The sequence below is a fragment of the Sugiyamaella lignohabitans genome, chromosome D (assembly GCF_001640025.1).
Source record: "Sugiyamaella lignohabitans strain CBS 10342 chromosome D, complete sequence".
Lineage (NCBI taxonomy): Eukaryota > Fungi > Ascomycota > Dipodascomycetes > Dipodascales > Trichomonascaceae > Sugiyamaella > Sugiyamaella lignohabitans.
The window spans coordinates 1,423,726-1,448,582 of NC_031673.1; the positions used below are offsets into that span (position 1 = coordinate 1,423,726).

General features: G+C 46.4%; 6 protein-coding genes across 6 annotated transcripts; 2 read left to right on the forward strand and 4 right to left on the reverse strand.

Annotated features, from left to right (window-relative positions):
• Nucleotides 1-265: 265 nt before the first annotated feature.
• EGD2 (Egd2p) lies at nucleotides 266-931 on the forward strand (the record flags this gene model as incomplete). Its single annotated transcript, XM_018882193.1, has 1 exon — nucleotides 266-931. The coding sequence occupies one exon, from the start codon at nucleotides 266-268 to the stop codon at nucleotides 929-931; it is 666 nt and encodes a 221-aa protein (XP_018736595.1).
• Nucleotides 932-4,117: 3,186 nt separating this feature from the next.
• On the reverse strand, nucleotides 4,118-6,256 carry PAB1 (polyadenylate-binding protein; the record flags this gene model as incomplete). Its single annotated transcript, XM_018882194.1, has 1 exon — nucleotides 4,118-6,256. One exon carries the CDS (start codon nucleotides 6,254-6,256, stop codon nucleotides 4,118-4,120), a length of 2,139 nt encoding a protein of 712 aa, XP_018736596.1.
• A 1,018-nt stretch (nucleotides 6,257-7,274) lies between these two features.
• On the reverse strand, nucleotides 7,275-10,964 carry CHD1 (chromatin-remodeling ATPase CHD1; the record flags this gene model as incomplete). Its single annotated transcript, XM_018882195.1, has 1 exon — nucleotides 7,275-10,964. One exon carries the CDS (start codon nucleotides 10,962-10,964, stop codon nucleotides 7,275-7,277), a length of 3,690 nt encoding a protein of 1,229 aa, XP_018736597.1.
• A 247-nt stretch (nucleotides 10,965-11,211) lies between these two features.
• On the reverse strand, nucleotides 11,212-11,910 carry AWJ20_5079 (chromodomain-helicase-DNA-binding protein 1; the record flags this gene model as incomplete). The annotated part of the gene is made up of 1 exon (XM_018882196.1): nucleotides 11,212-11,910. The coding sequence occupies one exon, from the start codon at nucleotides 11,908-11,910 to the stop codon at nucleotides 11,212-11,214; it is 699 nt and encodes a 232-aa protein (XP_018736598.1).
• A 3,166-nt stretch (nucleotides 11,911-15,076) lies between these two features.
• Nucleotides 15,077-18,400, reverse strand: ULP2 (Ulp2p; the record flags this gene model as incomplete). Its single annotated transcript, XM_018882198.1, has 1 exon — nucleotides 15,077-18,400. One exon carries the CDS (start codon nucleotides 18,398-18,400, stop codon nucleotides 15,077-15,079), a length of 3,324 nt encoding a protein of 1,107 aa, XP_018736599.1.
• A 3,937-nt stretch (nucleotides 18,401-22,337) lies between these two features.
• Nucleotides 22,338-23,681, forward strand: TIM44 (Tim44p; the record flags this gene model as incomplete). The annotated part of the gene is made up of 1 exon (XM_018882199.1): nucleotides 22,338-23,681. The coding sequence occupies one exon, from the start codon at nucleotides 22,338-22,340 to the stop codon at nucleotides 23,679-23,681; it is 1,344 nt and encodes a 447-aa protein (XP_018736600.1).
• Nucleotides 23,682-24,857: the final 1,176 nt, after the last annotated feature.

Genomic DNA, 24,857 nt, shown 5'->3' on the forward strand with positions numbered 1-24,857 from the left:
GAAGCCAGCACAACGGGGTCTGGGGCAGCTCCCCAGCCGCCGGAGACAGCCCCGCCAACCCCACACAGCCCAGCCGTGCGGGTCGTAATTGTCAGAATGAGTGGCGTAGATGTGGGACTGAAAAATTCCAAGCCCAATAGGAAGAGACCGAAGCCGGCAGAACCCTGGACCCAGCAAAACGCAATTGGGAGCACTTTCATTTTTCAGTTGTTGATTTCTGTCAATTGAACATTTCACACACACAAAAATATCCAATTCCCCAAAAATGGCTGCTGAAGAACCTAAGATCCAAGAAATCACTGACGACGTTGAAGAGCACGTCCACGATCATGCTCACGATCACGACCATGATCACGACCACGACCACGATCACGACCACGAAGTTGCTGACGGTGCTGGTGTCACTGTTGTGTCCCGTGGTGAGAAGAAGGCTAGAAAGCTGATTCTCAAGCTCGGTTTGCAAAAGATCGAGGGTGTTAACCGTGTTGTCTTGAAGAGAACTCGTAATGCCGTTTTCATCATTGAGAACCCCGAGGTTTACAAGAACCCCTCTTCTGGTACCTACATTGTTTTCGGTGAGGCTAAGGTTGATAACCAAGCCACCAACATTGCTTCTCAAATCGCTCAATTGGCTGCTCAAGGTGGTGCTGCCGGTGCTCCTGCCGGTGCCGAGGCTGCTTCTGGTCCTGCTTCTAAGGACCCAGCCTCGATCCAAGCCGATTTGGCCGCTGCCGTTAAAGACGTTTCTTTGAACGAGAAGGCCGCCGCCGAGCCCGAGGTCGCTGACGAGGATGTCGATGCTTCTGGACTCAACGAGGACGATATCCGCATTGTCCAAGAACAAGCCAACACCTCCAGAGCCAAGGCTGTTGCCGGTCTCCGTGCTAACAAGGGCGACATCGTCAACACCATCATGGAGCTCACTACCTAAATATAACCCCCCTGTGTTCTCCTACTTTTTCTTCTCTTGACTGCCTCCGGCGGCTGGGGCGTTGCCCCAGACCCCATTGCTCCTCTCGCTTCGCTCGAGTCGGGTTCTTTTGGGGGTCGTGAGATGCCTCCGGCGGCTGGGGCTTCGCCCCAGACCCCACTGCTCCTCTCGCTTCGCTCGAGTCGAAAAAAACCTCCACGGTCGCTGCCATCTCCTGCGAAGCAGGAGCAACCAGGGTCTGGGGCGGAGCCCCAGCCGCCGGAGGCAGTCCGACCCCCCAGAAAGGTCTACGGGAGCTAAATTTCAGTACAGAAAGGATATAAAACGAAAGATGACCGCGGGCTGGATGCAGTTTATTCTTTGATGGCCGCGTATTTGAGAGTCCATTCTTTGGCAGTGGCTATCGCTTTGGGCTCGTCCTCTTTCCAGTTTTGAGCTACGTCGTTGGCCAGTGGGTCGTCGGGGTTGGGTGCTCCGAGGAGCGCTTGGATGGACAGCAGGATCGTGCGGATCTGAAGTGCGGGCGACCAGTTCGCTGGCAGTTTGTTAGTACTCCTATCAAACTCGAGATCACCTTTCTGGAATTAAAATTCTCTTCTCGAGCTCTTCTCAACCGCAATGGCGATGTTTCAGTACCACTAACAATTCTAAAAGAGGCTCCTTTAGAGCTGGCGAGTGTGATTTCTGGACTTACACTTCAAAACATCCAAACAGATACGGCCCAAACGGTCGATATTGGGGTGGTAAATCTTGGTCAGGAACCGGATCTTAGGAGCCTCCACTACAAACAGTTAGTAACAAGCACATAAAAATGCCACAAATGCCACAAATGCCACACAATTCACACCCCAACTCTGAGGACAAATATTTTCACGGCCATCCCCCGAACCGCTTGCGAAGCAAGCACAACGGGGTCTGGGGCAGCGCCCCAGCCGCCGGAGGCACACCCCCCCACCCCCAAAAATACGTACTGGGATAATCTTCAGGAAGAAACAGTTCCAGATTGAACCGGCCCCCTTCGTAAGGGCTCTGACTGGGTCCGTCGACGGTCACGTCGAAATATCTCAGGTTGTCCTCATGGGGCTTGGCTGAAATGCCCGCTACCGGGTCGGTCATGAGCCTCTCGGTCTCCTGGAAGGGGTTAGAATTGTACGGTAAAGGGGACGGTGCCTCACCGTCGGCTGGGGCTCCGCCCCAGACCCCGTTGCTCTTGCTTCGCAGGAGTTTGCATGGGGGTTTGAGTTTGATTTGGGGTTATTGACGGAGAGTGGTGATTTAGAAGTCAAATCCGAGTCTTTTTCAGAAAGGAATGGACAGTTTCAAGTCAGAAAAGAGATGGGCTCCGTGAGCAAGTCACTTACTTTGATGATTCTCTTAGGTAATGCAGCAGACATGGTGCGATGATTCTGTGTTCAAGAAAAAGTACGGGCTCGGCAATTGGTTTCGGTTTTTATAGTGTGCCAGGAAACAGAATACAGACAATGCTTCACTCGGTTGTTGCAATGACTTTATTTTTCAACCACTGCTGGAGATGTATACTGATTGACAAACCCAACCTGATCTCCAGTTCTACAAATACCGATACGATAAGCCACTTTCCCGTGATGCATCCATCCTAGTCCCAACACCCACGCATGCGCTTATCCGCCCTAGACGAGATCCAGGGGGTGGTGCCTCCGGCGGCTGGGGCTCTGCCCCAGACCCCGTGGCTCCTCTCGCTGCGCTCGAGTCGTTACGTCCACGGTCCCAGCCCGGCCATCTCCTGCGAAGCAGGAGCAACCAGGGTCTGGGGCGGAGCCCCAGCCGCCGGAGGCAGCACCGGCACCCCGAGTGTGTAGTGACCGTTATGTGCATACCAGGTATAGTGAGTAAGAGATAAGGAGATCAGGCATGAATATTTTCTTGGTTTGGATCTTCAGAAAGAGCTCCTGCTACCCCTGAGTTTCTGTGAACTCAATTCTGAACTGAAAATTAGTTTTCGTGGTTTTTTTTGCTAGGATATTTTCTTGGCTGCTTTGTTTTTTTGGTGATCTGAAGAGACGAAAAAAAGAAGAATGCCTGCCGACCCGTCTGCCACGGGACGAGCCATCGCCATTCTCATGGGCTGTATTCTGGGAGGAGTTGGTTCTCTGTATATGTTCTCGGACTACCAATTGATCCAGCGGCTGGACGACCCGAACGAGGTCGATGCGAATGGAAAACCCATAGAACGCAAGTTCAATGTCCGATTTCGACCTATCCAGCCTCTCAAACTTAAACCAGAGGCCGAAGCCCGCCTTGCTCAGCTCCGCGAACGGTCTACTCTTGCCAGCGAAGATACGAAACAAGACAAGTCCACTACCAGCTCTAAGAATGAGTAATCTGGGTTGATTTTCTGGTGGCAGATTGCCTCCGGCGGCTGGGGCGCTGCCCCAGACCCCGTTGTGCTCGCTTCGCGAGCTTTAGAGGCCAGAGGAGCTGGAATATTCTGTTGCTGGTCCAACAGAATATTCTGAAAGAATTCAGAGGAGTCAGATGACATAAAAACAGTGTTTAAAAGGTGTTTGTGCGATTATTTTGTAGTTCTAGTCACTGGAGAACTGCAACTCACCGACTGCATCTATCACAATCACCAACATCCAAATCACAATATAATTTCGCATTTGTATATAAATTCAATTTTCTTGAAGAACTAGAAAAGAACTAAAAAAAATGAAGAAACTACAACACCTTCTGTTCACGCCTGGTCTCCCACGGCATTACTGATCAAGGCTCTCCGAGGCTTAAATATGATTGATCGGACGGGAAATCTTGTTTTACTCGAGATGTGGTCGTAGCTGCCATTCTCCCCTCCAAGAACCATTTGCCTCCGGCGGCTGGGGCTCCGCCCCAGACCCCGTTGCTCGTGCTTCGCAGGAGATAGCTGGGACCGCGGATGTAACGACTCGAGCGGAGCGAGAGGAGCCACGGGGTCTGGGGCGGAGCCCCAGCCGCCGGAGGCAGAACCCCAGAAACCGTCCACGGGGGCAGAGCCCCAGTCGCCGGAGGCAGTGCCCCAAAGAGGCAGCGAGTCGTTTCACAAATTGTATTATACAATAATACACGAACATTCAGCAGAAAGATGACCATACACGAAATACATACAAAGAAACATAAACAACGCAACAAACTCAACTAAACATGTTTACCTCACCCGGGCCGACGCATCTAAGCAGAGGCCTCCTCGGCAGCAGGGGCGGCGGCAGCAGGAGCCTCTTCGGCAGCAGCAGCACCCTCCTTTTGCGACTCGAGGTACTTCTTGTAGGCAGAAAGAGCCTCCTCGACACGCGACTTAAGAGCAGCATCGTCCTCAGCAAGGGCAATGAGCTCCGAGTTGTCCATATCTAAGAGCATACCAGTGATCTTACCGGCAAGCTCTTGGTCTTGGATACCTTCTTGAGCAATGATCTTGGGGTACAGAGCCTCACCAATGATTTGCTTTTGAGCAGCTTCAGGAGCAGATGCCACAACAGCAGCAAGAGAAGGAGCCTCACCGTCCTTGGTAGGGATTCCTTGAGGAGGGATTCCTTGTGGGGGGATTCCTTGAGGAGGAACGGGACCGCCACGGTTGTTGTTTCTGGGGCCACGACCACCGGCATAGTAGGGTCTTCCAGCAGGAACAGGCTGAGATTGAGGACCGCCGGGGTAACCGCCATTATAAATAGGAGGAATGCCGTAACCAGGCACAATGGGTTGTCCATTAGGACCGGCACGGGCACCGGCAGCACCAGCCCATTGCCCTTGAGGAGGAGGAATGACCTGGCCGTTAGCACCACGAGGACCGACCAACAAGTGTGGTGGAGTGTTGCCAGGGAAAACGCCACGAGGAACAGGGGGAATGAATCCACCGGGTTGTTGAGCACCGGGTCCGTAGAACATGGGGTTGGGAATGTATTGGCCAGGAAGACCGCCAGCAACAGCGGCTTGTTGTTGCAAACGCAATTGGTTCTTGGCGTGGATTTGTTGTTGCAATTGCGAACGACGAACGTCCTTTCTTTGAGCAAGAGCAACATAAAGAGGCTTACCAGCAAGCATAAACTGGTTCATCTCAGCAACAGCCTTAGTGGCCTCTTCAGTCGAAGAGAAACAAACAAATCCAAATCCCTTGGACTTGCCGCTGTCGTCAGTCATGACCTTAGCAGAAGTAATGGTACCGTGAACAGAGAAAACTTCACGCAACTTCTCATCGTCAACAGAGTCATCAAGGTTCTTGATGTACAAGTTAACACCTTGGTACTTGTTGATCTTCTCAAGACGAGCAGCCTCGTATTGCTTCTTAAGCTCCTCTTCACGCTCGTACTTCTTTTGAGCACGGCCAACGTAAAGCTTCTTACCAGAAGGAGTCTCAGAGTCGTTAAGCTCCTCAACAGCCTTGGCAGCAGACTCGTGAGACTCGTAGTTGACAAAACCAAAGCCACGAGACTTGCCCTCACCATCAACAGCCAAAGAGGCAGAAGTGATGGTACCGAACTTCTTGAACATCTCCTCGAACTTCTCTTGGTTAGTCTCAAGGTCCAAGTTCTTAACGTAGATGTTGGTGTAGTTAGCACGCAATTGCTCGGCCTTGGATTGACGGTCTTGCTTGGCAATGTGTCTGCCAACAAATACCTTCTTGTCGTTCAAAAGCATACCATCAACGTGCTTGATGGCCGACTCAGCAGACTCAACGTCCTCGTAGTGGACAAATCCGTAACCCTTGGAAATACCGTTGTCATCAGTAGCAATCTTACAAGACAAGATGTTACCGAAAGCAGAGAAAGTATCGTGAAGAGCCTTGTTATCAATAGCAGGGTCCAAGTTCTTGATGAAAATGTTACCAGCACCAGTACGACGAAGAGAAGGATCTCTTTGAGACCACATGATACGACAAGCACGACCCTTGATAGGAGCATAGTTCAACTCCTCAAGAGCACGTTGACCATCTTGAGTATTGTGGTAGTTGATATAAGCATAACCAAGAGAACGTCTGGTGACAGCGTCACGACAAACTCGGATCGAGGCAACGGGTCCGATCTGGTTGAAAACCTCGAAGAGCATGGCCTCAGTGATAGAGGGGTCAAGCTCGCCAACATACAAGGAAGCAGAGTTGGCAGCGGCAGCAGCATTGGCAGCAGCCTCATCAACAGGCTCCTCAGTAGCAGCAGCTCCCTCAGCAGCAGCGGGAGTAGCAGACTCGGAGGATTCAGTGGTGGATTCCTCCTTAGGAGTGGACTCAACAGGAGTCTCCTCCTTGACCTCAGTCTTGTTATCAAGAGTGAGCTTTTCAAGAGCCTTTTCGGCAGCAGTAACAGAAGCGTCAGCAGACATTTTTAAAATAGTTTTGTTGGTTGGGTTGGGTGGTTAAAGAGTTGTTGTTGGTTGAATAGAAAGAAGAGGATGAGAAACAAAGTTTAGGAGTGTGGTTGGAGGCTGGTGGCGGTTTCTTTGTAAGGAAGAGGGCTGTTGAATGTATGAAGTTCAAACGAAAAAGACCTTGAGTTCCTATTTACTGAAAAATAAAGAACTAATCAAAAAATTACAAAGAGAAAATAAAAAAATTATCTCACTGAAAAATCTTGATAAGGGTTTTAAAAAATTTTTTGAGTTTTTTTTTGGTTTTTTCTACGTGTTTTTAAAAATAAAAATAAAACTCGACAGAAAACTAAAAGATTTCTTTCAAGTCGTGTATATTTTTATTCTTTGAGAAAACGAAAAATATTTGCGGGTCGGTGGAAAAAAAAAAAGAGAAAAACTAAACTCGCGAACCCGCCGAACACCTTACATAGCACAAAAAAATTTAAATTATGTGCGGCGCTGCCAAAAACTTTTCACGCCACACCAGCCGCTCAGGGGTGCATTTTCAGGGGGTGGTCTCTAGGAGGGGGGTCTGCCTCCGGCGGCTGGGGCTCCGCCCCAGACCCTGGTTGCTCCTCTCGCTTCGCTCGAGTCGGGCGTGGAGGGGACGTGTGGGTTGCGAAAGTGGGTACGGTTGTTGCTGAATGGGGTGTGTGGAGGTGGGGGTTGTTGATTTTTGGAGTTTGCTGTTGGACTGGCGGGGGCTCTTGGGAGTTGTTTATAAGGCGAGAATGGCGCTTTTGGACTGTGAGACTTTGTCAGAGTCCCAATTGCGTGGCGTGGAACCTGCCTGAACCCTGCAGCAAAAACCGTTGATCGACGATGCATCCCCCCGCCGAGCAGTTAACCAGGGACGGGACCCCCGCGCCCGACTCGAGCAAAGCGAGAGGAGCAACCAGGGTCTGGGGCGGAGCCCCAGCCGCCGGAGGCACACCGGGAAAAGCACAACGAAATATAAATATTAAGAAATTATCTGTGTACAGGGAGGGCGTCATGACGAGTCGCGTTTCTTCTCATACATGGCCATGATTTTAGCTGAGGGGACTCGTACGGGCCAGAAGTAGCTGGCAAATGCCCACAGGTGTTTTTTGCGCTTGAGCTGTTGTGGCGAGTTCTTTGGCAGTTTGGCGAGTTCGCTGTCGATGAGTCGACCAACTGTAAGAAGCTCTTTTTTCAGCTGGATGGCGAACGCTGCCCTTTCCTGGCCGAAACTGCCCTTTTTGAGCCAGCGGAGACTGTGACGTACGGGATGGAGTGCTTCTTTACACGCTTTTTCGTCCATGCTTGTGTAGTCACTGTATTCTTCTTCTTCTGGTGGTGGTGCTGGTGGTGACTGTGTTGCTGATGGCTGCGTTTTAGTCTGTTTCTTGATTTTTGGTTTGGTTGCTGATGATGAAGATGCAGCAGATTTCCGAGCTGAATTACTGCTGTTAGGACCGGGTGATGACCCGTTAACAGCTGGTGATTCGGCTTTAATTCTACGTACAGGGGTTTCGGACTGCTTACGAGACTTCCGTTCGTGCGATGCACCACCGTAACTGGTGTTGTTACTGCCAGTAGTAGCTTCTTCAGGATCGTCTCTTAGGACTGATATCAGATAGTCAACTCTTCTGGCAAGATGAACAGCACCAGGAACTTTCGGTCCTACTTTTTCTACTGCCGGTACAGGAGTACCTGCTGGAGCAACTGCTGAACCAGCTGGTGTATTAGATGTATTGGCATCAGTAGTATTGGAAGTAGTGGTAGTGGTAGATCCTGCTGATGGGTTGGTAGAATTAGTTTCAGCATTGACTGTGCTGTTATCAGTGGTGGTGGTATTTCCTTCAACCTGAGGAGATCCTACTCGAGGACTGCCAGCAGGTGTAGATTCCTGTTTAATGGCCAGAGCAGCTTGTCTTTCAAGCTTCTTTTCGACTCGGTGTTCTTCCAAGAACATCTTATCTTGCATTCCCAGAGTTGGATCATCTCTAATCAAAGTCCATGCACCATATCCGTACTTTCGTACCCCTACTAACAAGTTGATATCATCAATAATATCCCACTCGCAGTTCCAGCCGTGAACTGACTTGATAGGTTTGGGGAAGATAAAGTCTTCATTCTGTTTAGTAGGACCTGCTTCATTAATAAGTTTCATGTCTGCTGGTCGTTGAACAATCAGCTCGGCATTGATATTCTTGACCTTTTTGTATTCAAACAGAATGGCCTTTTTCTCTTTACGCTTGGGTGCATTTTCAGGGTTGGCAGCGGCTTGTGCGAGATCTTCAGCTCGTCTCTTGCTTTCTTCGTCGATAGCAGCTTTCGCCAGATCAGTAAGTTCTTGGAATGCCTGTTTCACCAATTCAGGTTTACGGTTCGACAATGAACCATCACTAAACAGTTTATCCCATAGTGAACTGACATCTCCATATCGTAAAATAGATCTGTACAAACCACGGATTTCTCGCTCAGTGAGATTGTTAGGGTCCAGTCTTGAAACAGCGTCTTTCTTGGCCAGTCCTTTACTACCAAGCTTTTTACGACGTCCTCCAGCTGGCTCATCGTCATCATCTTCCGTGTTACTGACACCCTGATCTACCTTGAGAGCGGCTTTACGACGACTGTAGAGACTAATCTGCTCTTGCAAATACTCTTCATTCTTGCGTTTCTCCTCCTCTTCTTTGATCTTGACAAGTTCTTCGGCAGGAATGATATCATCCCAGCTGACATCGGCTTTATAATCAGTGACTTCGAATTGCTTCAAAAACTCTTCACCACCCAAATGCGATTCTCCTAGATCCGGCGTAGTAACGTGATTTTCTGCGTGATCAAGCACGTCGTCTAGATTCATATCCTCTAGCTTCTTCTGGTTATTAGTAGCTTGGAACATATTTCCTGCGCCGAATTTCAGAATCTCACTCAGTTCCGAGGCTGACGGCTCGGTCTTTTTGCTGGCTCCCTTATCGGTTATACCCAGCGAGATAATAGCGTATTCCAAAATCATCTTTCTTCTTGCTCTCTCCAAAACCTGCTCTTCAACGGTATCCTTTGACACAAATCTGTACACCATCACATGATTCTTTTGTCCGATTCTATGGGCTCGGGCCATGGCTTGTAAATCAGCTTGTGGGTTCCAGTCAGAGTCGAAAATAATTACCGTATCTGCAGTCATGAGATTAATTCCGAGACCACCTGCTCTGGTACTGAGAAGAAAAACAAAATCTGGACTATCTGGTGCATTGAAATGGTCAATAGCCACTCTACGCGTGGCTGCTGGTACAGTACCGTCCAATCGCTGAAACGGCAATCCCTTAATAGACAAGTAGTCTCCCAAGATATCCAGCATCCGGACCATTTGACTAAAAATTAGCACCCGATGGCCATCTTTGCGTAATCTACCTAACAGTTTATCAAGAAGTACCATCTTTCCACTGTTCATAATCATACCACGCAACGTCAACTCACGGTTTCCAACGGTGTTGTTAGTACTAACAGATGCAAAATACTGGTTCTCAGCATTGGGAAACAGATATGGGTGGTTACTGGCCTTTTTCAGTTCAACCATGATATTCAAAAGACTCATTTGCATCGAGCTGGATGCTCCTGCATTCAATGCTGAATAGTTCTTTGAAATGATGTTCTTATAGTAATTTGTTTGCATGTCACTCAACTCGACTCGCAAAATACGCTCCGTCTTGGCTGGCAGTGACTTTTCGACATCCTTTTTAAGACGTCGCAAAATGAATGGCTGTAATCGTTTATGCAGATCTCGAATGTATCCTTCCTGTACTTCGTCGGGCTGCTCAAAATCAATTTCCTGGTCAATCTCCATCTTACCAGGCATCAAGAAATCAATTAATGCTGCCAGCTCTTTAATATTGTTTTGTAATGGTGTACCAGTAATTAGTAATCGATTACCCACTTTGAAATCTCGCAACGATTCATACAGAGCCGACTCACTGTTCTTCAATCTATGGGCCTCATCAACTGCCAGAAACTGCCATTTAATAGAACCAAGCTCACTTCTGTCTTTCAGAATGTATTCATAAGTCGTCAACAAAATATTGAACTTGGGTTTCTTGGACGTCGCATTGATATAAAACTCATAATCCTGAATAGTCTTTCTCGCCTGGCTGTTACCAAGATACACAATATAATTAAGATCTGGAGCCCACAAATCAAGTGTTTCCTGCCAAGCAGGAATCGTGGACAATGGAACCACCACCAAAAATGGCCCGTTCTGTTTACGGGCATAGATCAACCACGACAAAAATGCCACTGTCTGAACTGTTTTACCGAGACCCATCTCATCTGCCAAAATACCGTTTTCATTTCGTGACCACAAAAACGCCATCCAGTTAAGACCAGTCAGCTGGAAGTCTCGAAGTTCCCCACCCTTGACAAACGACGGCTGTTCACTCAACTTCTCAAATTTAGGTCTCGTGCTGCCATAACTAACACTATACGAGGGACTGATCTTGGACGAACTCCTACTCTGGAACAAATCCACCTGTTTAGGTGCTATATCTGCAATCACTTCACCATCCTCCCACGTACAATCATCATAATACAGTCTTTTCCACTTCACTAAGTACTGTAATTTCGTTTTTCCGTCATCGTCAACAATTCTTTCCGATAGCACAATACGCTCTACTGTCTTAAATTCCTCATACTCGTCTCTCCGACGCTCGCGTTCCAGGTCCATAGCCTCCAGATCCTCTCGTGTAGTCAATGGATCCGACCGGATCTCTCTGTCTAAAAGCACATTCTGACGAATATAATTATCCACTCTTTTCAGACCCTTAAACTGTGTCAGGTTCCCATATGGCTCCCACGTGTTATGCAAATGTGAGTACCCTTTCCATTTAATCTGCCTCTGTTAGTCTCTGTTCGGGGCTCTGCCTCCGGCGGCTGGGGCTCCGCCCCAGACCCCGCTGCTCCTCTCGCTACGCTCAAGTCGGGCGTATACAGTCCCCCGCCAAATGCGTGTGTGGTTGACATACATAGTATTTGAGTCCCTTTTTGGGGTCATCGTCGTTGGCTGCCTCGTCCAAAAGAGCGTGATCAAGGACTTGGTCGATTGAATCAACTGGTTCCGCTTCAACACTCTCTTCAATAGCATAGTCTTCGACTTCGTGAGGCTGGTATGTCACCTGCTCTTCGAAATCGTCGTCATCGTCGTCGATGTTATAGTTAACGGTTTTGTTATTTCGTGTCGAAAACCGTAACTCCGCTGACGAGAATCTGTCACTATCTTCTGCAAAGGCCTGCAGTTTGGCTCGCTTTCGTCGATGTTTACTGGATCCATGCTGATGCTTCTTTTTCGTCGACCCTCCAAAAGTGTCGTCGTCATCGTCATCCTCATCATCGTCGTCGATATCCTCATCTTCCTCATAGTATGCTGCTCGGGATGCAACTGTGGCAGCAGATGGAGGTCGCCCACGTGTTCCTTTGGCCTTTTTCTTCTGACTTCGTTTTCGACTACTTCCACTATCCGAATCATCATTCTCCGAACCACTGCTTTCAATATACCTTGACTTGACACGGCGCTTGGTCCCTTCGTCAATATGAAACGGTTCTGGTGGGATATGAGCCCGACGACTACGTCTCAGCCCATAAAGCTCGGGATCATTCTCAAAATCTACCGACATGCTGTCTGAAGCCAATTATATTCTGCTACCCAGCTTCAACAGCACTGTCACATGTTAGTTTACTCTTGACATCAACAAAAAATATCACCATCTCATCACCACCAATTCCAGCTGGCCAATCAAATCTCATAAAACAGTATTTCAATCCAGATCATTCACAAATGCCATTGAACTTCTCGATATTTACATTTTCAACTGACATGAACCAACTTCGGACACTAGGACAAAATCTAAGAATATGTGACAAGACCAGTAGAACCCACACCAGAGCCCTAGTCACCAAAAACCAGTCTGAACTCATAAATGAAACCCAGTGAACCAAAAAAGCGAAACAAACAACTCCCAAACTTCTCAGCCCGTATCAATAATCCATGAGAGATGGATCGAACCGTTCGTATACTACTTACATGAACAACTTTTGTGAGGCAGGAAAAACGAATGTACAATAGTTAAGTTAAAACAAACAAAAAAACAAAAAAACGAATACCAAATACAACTCAACCGATTACGATCCTGTATTTATCTCTAATAAAAAAATCAAAAAGCGACTTCTTTAGCAAGAGACCAAACCTGTTCAGACTGTTTGCAGATAATATACTTCACGAGACTGGCACTTCCGCGTGTCCCAGTTTTTTTTCACCGCCAATAATCAAAGGCAGCTATGCAATTTTTTTTATTTGTTTTCAAATTCAGCTGTTTCTCGGAATTTTGAATGCAAAATTGGCTGTGAACCGACCAAAATCTGTCTGTAGTCCGAATCCAGAGTTCAGCTGGTTTCTGGGTGATATTCGGATGAGGTTCAGGTGTGGTGATATGATTTTATTTGAAGTATGCACCTGCAATACTACTCCTGATATTTCTGACAGTACTTTCAGGCCGTAGCGGTGCTCATGCACTCACTTTTGGGCTGTAATGTTTACGCTTGTTCACTGCTGGTTCAACTGCCGTTCGCTGCTCGTTCGCTGCTAATTCCCTGAGAATTCAGCTGCTGGGTCTGATGCTTTTAAGCAGAATAAGCCTGTGGCCGTGCCGTAATCGTTATCCCCCACTCATTCAAGCCCAAATCTGCAGCTGGGACTGCGAAATTTTACGTTGGGAACACATTTCAGCCAACCAACCGTTGGCCTCAACGAACAGCAGCAGCAGCGGCTAATATCTCAATACGTTTATGATCTGATAGGGAAATATATCCCCAAATCCGATTCTAGCTATAAAGCACTATATAAACTATATAAGATAGAAGAGAGTCATTGACAGATTGATTGGATCGATTCTTATAATCTAGTTTGAATCATTTTCTTGATCCCAAATTCTCTGAAAACAGGTAGGAACTAACTTAGTGCATGACTGACAATGCTCATACCAGCTTCCCGATCACATAGAGACACAGTGTACAGACAAAGGTATTAGATGTAATCACAACACTTATTTCGTGTTGATAAAAGAGCAACGGTATTTAGAAATGCTAGCGAGATGTAGTCACCAAGTCCACAATACAATAGGTATCAAGAGGGTATCAGATAGGACATGTATCAGCATGGGTATTGTAGCCAGTTCACACGATAACAGCAATATGCCATAGGCCATCAGCAGGATTCACTTCTGTAACATAAGAACAAACCAGTGCAAGAATAGTAAAAACAAAAGAAAGAATCTTCAAACTTGGTAGAATAAAAGAAGCAACATGACAGTTACAAGACTAGGCACAACAAGAACAGAGCCAATACCACCAATAGCAGGCCGCAACAGAGAAACAGCAACATCATTATCAAACAACAATAATCTCCAAATATCAACAGACAGGACAATACATTCAACAGCAACAGCATTAGCATCCTACCCACTACGAGATGCTAAATGTTAACAACATATCCACATTAGTATCATACCAATGCCATCTCCGAATAAAGTCCGAAGATCAAGTCGCCATATAAAACCACCACTGACATAATTTCAAACAACAAGTAGGGGGTACATTTAATAACAGGGTATTAAAAAACAAAATCGATCAGTCAAGTCAACACTCCCAAGAAACAGACCTATTAGCAGTATCTTCAGTCATGAAGGCGAAAACAAGGTGAAGCAAAACTGTCAGTGTCGAATGGGTATTCTAGTAGTATAAGTCGTTTGTAAATCCAAATAGTTTGATAGTCTTAGGTGTGTATCCACAAGCTTAATCCAGAAAACGAGACAGAGTCTCACCATAAACAAAATGATGATAGATGAACAACAAATATTTGTTTTAGTGTCATACTGAATTCCGTGACGGTCACTATAATTGATATCCATGAGTGGTATTTTCGATCGAAAGGCTTGAGCACGTTTGTTAAACATAACGGATATACTGAATATTATCAGCAGCTCCAGACCAGCCTATCAGAGCACCGATATACTTGAGACAGCTAAAATATTCGGCAAAACACAACAATCCCCCAAATGAATCCATCATATAGGCTTGTAAGTCATGATCAAATCATGAGAGCACTATTTGGAACTGAAAACCACTTTATCACAACCTATCAACGTGGTGGTTCGTATGGTAACGTGTACAAAACCAGTCAGAACACCAGATTCAAACAAAGACGACACCCTAATTAGAAACGAACCAAACAGCTGATAGAATCTATGTGACGAACTCAGCTACGTATTCGGGTTAGAGAATTCAGAGAACAGATCTTAACCAGGTTGCAAAAATATCAGTTAACAAAGAAAACCAAGTCACGCAACATGAATACACCAACGCAACAAGTGCTTGTTAGAAGGAAAAAATTTGCCATCCTACCCAACGGGGACTGCTTAGTATTTATAGTCTGCAGCCATCTGCTGCTTCTCTCTATCACCCTAAAGCAGCCGCGGCTGAAAGTGTGGCATTTCAAAGTCTCTGGGGAGCCCCAAAACATGCGGCTTCCCATACCCACCAGCTTCCCTCACCAGGAGTCCACAAACCATTATAGCTCGTGGTATTTGTAGGAGAGACTGAAAACCACAAGTAACGACTCGAGCGAAGCGAGAGGAGCCACGGGGTCTGGGGCAAAGCCCCAGCAGGAGGCAGCGAGGGAGACAATACTAGAAGTGAAAATATATGTGTACATGTTTCAATAAATAAGTCGTAAATCATTAGTAGATGTGTATAAATCGCCTGGTCGGGGTGTATAAAAAGACGAGGTTAGATGAGGCGGGATGCGATGCGGTTAGATTTACGGGTCGCGTTTGGATGTTTAATTCTTTCGGCGCTGACGACCAGGATATCATCGTCGTCATCGTCGTCGTCGTCGTGGCTGTTATTTTTCTCGTCGCTGTTGTTGATGCTGTCTAGATGGGATCCACTGTCGTTGTTCTCATGACTTTTACCAGTATCTGAAGTGAATGGATCGGTTTCTTCTAGAGATAACGAGGCTAGGGCGCTCCTTGATTTCGTCTCAGATGCACCATTAGTTTTGGAAAAGTTAAGACTGGATTTCGGGAGAATGTCGACATCGTGTCCCGACACATCGATTAGAGTACTAGCGGATGAGGAACCTGCTTTTGTGGGTTTGGAATTGGTCACAGTGTCTTGAACGAGAGAAGATTTATGAGCTGGTGACGAAGAATTGTTTGTGTGACTTGGTGTGCCCGGTCGAGAACTCGCACGAGATACAGTGGCCGCTCGAGTTGGTGATGATGGTGTGGTCGTAGTCAGCTGTGGCTGAACGTCTTTTAAATCCGTTATCATATCTTCGTCCGAATCAGCTCCATCTTCATCACCTGCACCAGAGCCAACAGCATTAGGAGAAGCTAATTCATCCGATTCTTTGGTCAACTCGAGAACTTTTGGCGGTACATGTTCTCCTCTGGTGATAGCCTCCAGATTCAGTGTTTTCAACTTGAGCTTGGCACGTTTGTTTTTGATTTTGTCGGCCTCCCACGCCACCTGGAGTTCTTTCTTAGCAGCATCGGTCGCACTGGCCATCAGACGTATAAACATTTGGGGGTTGCTCAAAAATTGTTCAATATAGTGAATGACGTATATTCCACAGTCACAGTAGTTATCTTGTTGGGGAACAGATGCTGACTTTGACCGAATAGTCTCCTTGTTTACTGTGATGTTGTAACGGGCTTTTGCTTCGGCAACAATATAGTCTTTAACTTTGCGGGATACTTGATTATTTCTGAATTGGCTCGTTTTCAAGGAGTCGAGAATGAAAATAACTGGCCCGTCATCGTCATCGATGTTGATAACCCTCGACCTGGTACGACTCGCAGGAGTTATAGTTCGGACTGATCGATAACGCAACGACCGCACTTGTGTTGTAGAGTAATCGTCGCCAGACTGACCCGGTTCTGGGCTTGCTGAAACTGCCTTGCTATTGAGACTGCCACCAACAGATCCAAGACTCGAATCTGGACTATCAACTGCTTCTCCCATTACCACATCACTACTTGGACTGGCTACAGCCTGTGAATCGGAATCTCCTGGTTTCTTCAGCAATGACGGGAGATTATAGATAATGGCCACATACCAGTGCATGGCCTCGTTTATAGGCAAAATCACGTACTTCTTAGAAAATAAATCAACCTTTGAAGTCCATCGCATAGCTACTTCATACGAAGGTCGTCCATATTCATCCTTCTTCTCCCCCAACTTATCGTAGAAAAAACTATTAAACAAATGCGTCGAGTTTGCAATAGCTGGATCGCTCTTCATTGAATCAAAAAGTGCCATTCGCAGAAACAAATTGAGAATTGTATCGTTCAAGAACGAATTCGAATCCAGACTTCTATAATCAGCTTCTGTGACATCGACTGATTTCTTGTCAGGAAACTGATAACAAAATGTTCCACGCAATGAAAGTTTTGCAACGCGAGCTGCTAATGACAGCAGTTTGGGTGTACGAGAAGATTCAGGCGTATTCTCTGGGGTAGATTCACGGGCCCCGTCCCGACTGTTTCCAGGGGTTGATACAACTTGAGTAGATTCTGGAGTGGCAGTACGAGAAGAATTATGCTCTTCACCGTCGACAGCCAACTGTGGAGTAACAGATCGACTGGAGCCTCCCTGTCGCAAAGATCTAGGAGTATCAGCAGCAGAATAAATAGATTTGGTAGACGTCTTAACAGGGGTCTTAGCAGAGATTCCAGCAGAATCATCAGAAACTGATTCTCCAGGATTGTTTTCTGAAATAGTGAGCGGAGTGCGAGTTTCACTCCGGCCATGTACACTAGTATTAGGATTCCGGCTTGGACTGCTCGATGGTAAAACACCCATGCTCTGTCTGGACTCCCCAGAACCTCCTTTGCTGTTCTTTGACGCTGACCCAGAAACATCGAATACACTGCCGGATTTACGGTCTGATACAGCAGGCTTTAACAAGTCGTTAGCCCCTTCACTTGTCGGTGTCGCAACCATTCGACCTCGACCATATTTCAGTCCCTCCAGTAAATCACGTCCAGGAAGATCAACTCTCATAGCTTTTAATGCGTTGTCAATTTGAACCTTATTGCCCTGCACAACATGCGCTCTACGGGACTTTAATTCACTCATAAATGATATTGGTGCACAATTCCCCTCTTTCTTGGTCAATTGCAGAAAATAGCGATCAATGCTCAAATCGGACCCCTTGAAACGTAACACCAGAGGGTGCCTAAATTCTAGCAGCACATCGATTCTATCTTGAACAAGAATATCAGTTAAAACATGGTATTTGACCTGCTCAAAGTTCTTCTCATCAATAACCGATAGTGCATTAATATCAAGACCAGGATATTTTAATGCCCCACTAGGTGAAAGTTCCACAATCCATTGATAACCCACTTGACTGGAATTGCCATTTGCTTGCTGGCTCCTAGTGGTTCTTATGTGAAGAGTAGTGGCATCCAGTTCAAAAGGACCCAACTGACAGATTGCAATTCCAACTTTCTGGTCTTTTGCGCTAAGTCCTGCACCTAGTATAGGCATCGATGTGCGTGGCCGCGATGATGAGATTAATGATGCTTGTGTCGGTAATGCTAAAGTTTGTGATGTTGCGGACGCTAATGATTTCTTACTGGGAACATCAGAGAGAAGACTCCTGTTCTTGGGCAGTAAATCATTTTTCTGATGTTCGAGTATCCCAAACACTTGAGCACGTGTCCAGTCACGACCGTTGTTGATGTCACGGGTATTATTACGACCACCATCACGAGCTTTATCACGAGCGGTGTCATGAACTCCATTCCGCCGGTCCTGTTCATGATCACGACTCGTACTCTTAGAACCAAGTCTATCACTAAAACTCGAAGAAACAAGCTTACTTCCATGACCCCCACCGTTTGCAGAACTAGCACTTGAACTAGAACCACCTCCTACAGCCGATAATACACCCATCATTGAACGATCCGAATGATGATTACTACCTTTTCTCTTTGGAACCAGCCTATCACGGCTGCTATTACTGCCCATAAGTAAACTTCCTTCAGACTCTTTTCGTTTTTTAGAAGGCAATCCAGCATCGCTGATATTTTTCTGCAGCATCTGGAGCTTTCTCTTACTATGATCAGCATCTTTAGAGTCAGTTACACTGGATCGTCGTTCACCAGGCCTTATGCTACCACCACCCAATACAGTAGAACCTCTATTAACCCGAGAATCCAGATTGTTCTGAGGTACATGACTGCCTGTCCGCCATATACCGTTTCGAGCCGAAGAAGAAGACCCTCCCAGTCGGCCGTTCTGACTGGAATTAGACCCTAGAGATGGTAACAGATCCAAATCCAGCGTTGTTGGATTTCTATAACTAAGCGGTTCGCCTCGACTGACCGGCTGTACACCTTTCCTCAGCGAGCTGAACGACTCGCTGGCCCTGAGTTTCCTAGGCCGTGAGCCATTTATCAGCTAAAACTGTTAATACCAACACCCAACACCCAAAAAAGCTACTATCGCACTACCCATGACCCCTCCAACAACGACTCGAGCGTAGCGAGAGGAGCCACGGGGTCTGGGGCAGAGCCCCAGCCGCCGGAGGCGCATCGTCCCCCTACTCGTATCACTTACCATGACATCACTCTCGTCCTTGCGAGAGCCCATTTTGCAGTAGCTAAGTTCGTGCCTGTGTTACTAGTACCCCGTGCCACCAAGACTCCATTAGATCAGGATGTCACACGGGTCGAAGTTTATAGTTTGGATGCTAACCGGGTGTTGAGACGGTCCTAATATTCCTGTATGAAGATTGACGTGATCCCTGAAAACCAGTGAGACGATTTCGTTTATTTTCAGACCGGAAGCACGGCCCTCGACTATGATTCTCTCTGCTCCTGAAACTGTCAAGTGTTAGACTGCCTATTGCACAACAAACTTTTCGTGGTTGGTAACGTATTTTCGGCTTTGGGTCAATATTATTATTTGTGATGAAGCCTATATTGAAACAAGCGCGCTTCTCACCCGCGCATGCTCGGACTCTTCAGTGCGTCATGCGTCATCCCTGCCGGTTTAATATCGAGGATCCCTGATGGCCTCCGGCGGCTGGGGCTCCGCCCCAGACCCCGCTGCTCCTCTCGCTTCGCTCGAGTCGGTGTTTGGCGGTCCCTTGTAATTTTTGTCGTTTTTTGGGATGAGATACAATCTGGGAGTCCCGGTATATAGGTATTTTCACGTATGGTCTTCTAAATTATATTAATATCCATGCGTATGGCCAGGTGCAGTCATATTCCATGGAAAAAAGAGAGACATTGGCGGGTGGTAGGTTGACATTTTGACTTTTATTTAGCTTTCTAGCATAGAAACTCAGCCTGGAACCCTTTAGATAGCTTGAGAAAGAATTTGCGGTAGGGTGATAGTATGTCTGGTAACAAGTTAATGTATCGTCTAGCTGTGGACTGTTATATTTTTGTCATAATTATTTTTTATTTAGGATAGTGTGTGGAAATAGTAGTTAAGTAGTTGGGTCATAGTCAAGAAGACTTTCTCAGAAGTATCGAGACTATGACGTTTGTTTCAGTGTCTTACATAAGGCGAAGTGAGTTTAATGCTATATTTATACACAGTAGGCAGTAGCTTGTTGTTAAATTACATATTTAATTACATTTTATATTGGGAAATGGAATCCGCCAGGTTTTTTAATGCGTCTCTGACACTTTATGTTCATCGGGCCCTTTTTTTACTAACCTCAGATGCGCTCTACCAAAATTAGATTTTGGCATAGCTATGACCACCTTCTTCACTGTAGCCCTCTAAATTCCATTCAGGAATAATTCTTTATGCCAGTCTGTTTCAAGCTGAGCTTGTATGCGTATGAATCACTCTGAAGTGTTATTTTGCCATATTTACTTGGACTGTTAATTCTAACAGCATTAGCTCCCTCCTACTAAGTTCCATATGAATTCAGCATTAAATTCTCTGATTGTACTCCAACTGTGCTTTCTAAATATCACCGGAGGGGGTAACAGTGGTCATTGGATCTACTGTTTTGAAGGCAAGGGGGTTAATATATTTTCAGTACGCTTGAACCAATTGCTGGGTCATTCATCGACCCTGTGTGTCCAATTCCTTTTGCTTACGGTACTAGAAACTCCTGCGAAGCAGGAGCAACCAGGGTCTGGGGCGGAGCCCCAGCCGCCGGAGGCACCTGTTTCAAGTCCTGTAGGTTCACAGCCGACTAACTAAATTATTTAGCGTTCGTTCATATTCTAGAGACTAAATAATTCAACCCTGAGAGCCATAAATTGACTGCTGAAATGACTGACTTTGGCTTTCCAAGTAAATAAGAATGGCCATTTGGATATTGTAAAATATCCACTGTTAGCATATTCTTAAACGTTGCGCCCGTTTAGCTACTTTTGCCTCTATGCCGTATGGAATAGCAGTCTTAATACTTAGTAAAATTAATGAAAGCTGCTGTGTCATAGCTTGAGACAATAAACTGCGGCATCTTGTAGCACAACAAATAGTATTTTGATTCAATCATGGTCAAGCATAAATAATCCTTGGAGAAGTATATTATAGTTAGAAGGACATTTGAAATATTGAGATTATGGCACTGAAACGTACTTATCATAATATAAGCTATAAGTATATTGAAATATCGTGAGATCTTCTTTTAAAGTTGATCGGTAAATATCCCCTGAAAATGCCCAGGGGAGCATCCTTATCTTGCATATATGCATCCACCTCGCATCTCATATCTGTACGAAGATTATCGGTCAGGGGCCTATGGTTCTTCGTCTCGAAGCATCATTGAAATTTGTAGATAAGGGTCATGATTGAGCTATTGAATTGGTATCTACAATTCTAAATACAATATGCTCATCTTCACGTATTAAGAGAAATTTCAAGTAGCTGGGTTTAAATAGGGCTGATTCAGCTGCATCACTTCTTCTAGATCACTGTTAAGACTAAGGTTTGAGATAACTAGTCATACAATACAAATATCGGTTCATTTAGTGCCGTGAATTCTTCAGCTCGATATAAACAGCTTTTGTTTTGCAATAAATAGTCCCAGTCGTGATATTGACTCAGACTGTTTTACCATCACTTAATTCCGCAAGATTGAATTTCTGTTAGGGTTGACATACAGAGGAATCACTGGTGGAATGAAATATAATAATAATATATACAATTGATAGTAAATTTCAAGTTCTCTCGAGTGAAATGAATCTGAGCACCACTCACGGGTATCAACTTGAAGAGGAGACTCTAACTATACCTTGAATCAGCTTAACTAACGATTCACTGCGGGGGTCTACTTGATGAATTGAGACGTTTCAGGTGCTATTTAGCTCTGAGTTTACTAGATCTGAGTTGGTAAGAGGGAAAGAATTGCTCAGAGCACCCCCTAGAATGACCTAAATAAGAGTCAAGAGCCCTGCCCTGCTACAGCCGTTCCTACCTCGATGTTTCATAAACCGTCAAGTGCTTTTAACCGCCAACGCCCGACTCGAGCGTAGCGAGAGGAGCAATGGGGTCTGGGGCTACGCCCCAGCCGCCGGAGGCAGACCCCAAACAGCGAACCCAGGACCCCATTCAAACAGGTAATTCAATTGAACCGGTGCCGAGAAGTGGCCGGCGGGTTTCCCTGCATGCCCTAACCGCTGAAATGTTCCAGGGTAAGGGTGAGCGGGCGAGATTAGATTTTTATTTTCCAGATGATCCAGAGTCAGAGAGCGGCAGAGAGGCGAACCTGAGTTTCCGGAGTGAACGAAAGCTGGGGTTTGAAAGAGACTTTCGACAGTGTTGCTGTAGATTTAGTACTGCGGAGGTTGAAGTGAAAATTAAGAGTAAAGAGGAGATCAAATAAGAAAAGTACAACCAGTACAGATCTGATTATTATTATTATATCTTAATAATTGAAGAGTATCGGAAACTGTGGACTGAACGAGTCCAGAAGTGAAAATTTGAAAATTTTTGAAAAAAATCGAAAGCGTTCTGAGTAACGAGTAACGAGAAACGACAAATAAAGAAAAGAAAGAATTATAAAATGTTGAGCAACAAAAGTGCCAGATCATTGGCGGTTATTAGCCGGGCTAGTCTCATGAGCCGAGCGAGTGGTCGAGCCATTGGCAACACTAATCAAATGATGAGAATGGCAGGTAGTACTGGATTTCACAGTTCTCGTGCTAGCAGAGCCGACCCACCTAGCGACAAATCGCCATTCCAGGTGTTTGTGGATACATTTAAGAATGAATGGAGCAAGAGCAAGGAGCTGCAGAACGATATCAAGGCCCTTCAGGACGAGACCGGCCGTATGTCAGAGAGTGGAGCATATAAGAAAGCCAAAGAGGCTCTTGACAAAGCCAAGAGTGGTACTTCAGCAGCTTCTTCTGTCACAGGAAGGTCATTGAAGAAAGCCGGTCAGGTTGTAGGGTCAGCAGCAGCTACTGCTTGGGACTCGCCCATTGTCAAAACCACTCGTACTGCCGTGAACAAGACCGCCGAATCGGTGGATAAAGCCACTGAACCCATTCGTAAGACTAAGATGTATAAAAACCTGAAAGACGTGATTGACGACGGATCCAGTATGAGATATGGTGGATTCGAAGAGAAGGAGGCTCGTCGACTAAGACGAGAGTTGGAAGAGAAGAAACGATTAGAAGAAGAACTCCGAACCGGTGTTAAAAGATATGTCAAGGCTAATCCAGAAGCTGGTGACAGTGTTGTTGTTCATGAAACAGCCAAGCCCGATGGCAAGTCTTGGAAAGACGATTTCGAGAAGACTTCTGTTGGTAAAAAGGCTGCCGACTTGAAAATGATGTACGAAGAGTCTGAAAACGGGTTTGTGTCTACCATTAGATCCATTGGTGATACTATTGGCTCTTTCTTCGCTGAGACTGAGAGTGGTAAAGTTGTTCGTCTGTTCAAGCAAATGGACCCTTCATTCAGCCAAGACGAGTTCCTGAAGGACGTTCGTCAGTACATTCTTCCCGAGGTGCTCGATGCCTATGTCAAGGGTGATAAAGAGACCCTTGGAATCTGGCTCTCTGAAGCACCTCTCAATATCTGGGCTGCTTCAGCCAAGCAATACCAAGAACAAGGTCTGTACTCTGCCGGCCGAGTTCTCGATATCCGAGGAGTTGACATTCTCAGCGCCAAACTCCTTCAACCGGCCGACATTCCTGTGTATGTCATTGGCTGTAGAGCCCAAGAAGTCCATCTCTACAAAAACATTAAGACCGACGAGATCGCTGCCGGTGTCGAAGACGCCATCCAGCTCACCACGTACGCCATGGTCATGACCCGTATCCCCGAAGACATGGACAACCCCGAGACCAAGGGCTGGAAGCTCCTTGAGCTCGTGCGTGGCCAGTCGCGCCAATGGACTTAAACTCGCACCCCTCTCGCATCTTTTATCCTGTATATTCTGCCTGTACATAGTAATAATTACCGCATAGACTGCTGACTGGGCCCGTGCTGCCTCCGGCGGCTGGGGCTGCGCCCCAGACCCCCCGGCTCCTCTCGCTGCGCTCGAGTCGGGCGTCGACGGGCCACTGTCTACGGAATCTCCTGCGAAGCAGGAGCAACGGGGTCTGGGGCGCAGCCCCAGCCGCCGGAGGCAGGTAGGCCCCCCTTACGTTTTCGGTTTCCGTTTCTTGAAAAGCGGTTTTTTGGGCTCCGGTTTAGCGTCGCCCTCTTGTTTTAGGGGTTGTGGAGGTGATGTGAGTGTGAGGTCGTCGTCGGGGAGGAGGACTTTGTCTTGGATGCGCCAGGCGTCGGAGAAGCCTTTGGACGTTCGCAGTTGCACTTTCTTTTTGGGTTGGTCAGGTGTCGGGTCTTCGATGGCAAGTGAAGCCGGATGTGGATCTGGATCGCGCTCACGTTTACGAATGGCGTTGATTGTGGGGTCAGTGGGTTTGAGAACAGCCGGTCGAACTACCGTTGGCGAGTCAGTCGATGTGGATAGGCCATGGGATTTGATTTGTCCGTCTCCATTTTTTTGTTCTTCTTCTGCTGCCACTGATTGGTCTGGTTGTTGAACGGCAAGTCTGGCTTCTTTTTCTCGGATCTGGTTCTCCTTGTGAAGCTGTTGTAGCTGGCGTTGAATAGCGGACTTGTGTTTCCAGGTCGCTTCGTGCTGAGCACGGCTAATCTTAGAATCAACCACAAACTGTACCTTGTTAGTAATTTGTCAATTTCTAATAAAATTTCCATTTAAAACTTACTGTCTGGCATGGTTTACACCAGTATTTCGCCATGAGTGCTGGTTGAGAAGAAAGTCGTGAAGAGACCGACCAAATCAGGACTATCTAAAGCCTCACTGAAATATGCATGTGAGTTTAATTTTCTGCAGGGACTCGACCACTTGTGAACTACAAAATCGCTGCCAGTTGCAGTTTTCTTAGTACCGTGGATTGTTATTTCAGTCTATCACTATAATACTATCGAGATTTGAATGAAGAGTGACTTTCAGAAATAGTTTGATTGCGTTTTTTATAGTTATAGATAGATTGAAGTGGATAGCAGGGCCGCATGGTAAGCGGCTTACATGTTGATCTGAAGAGAT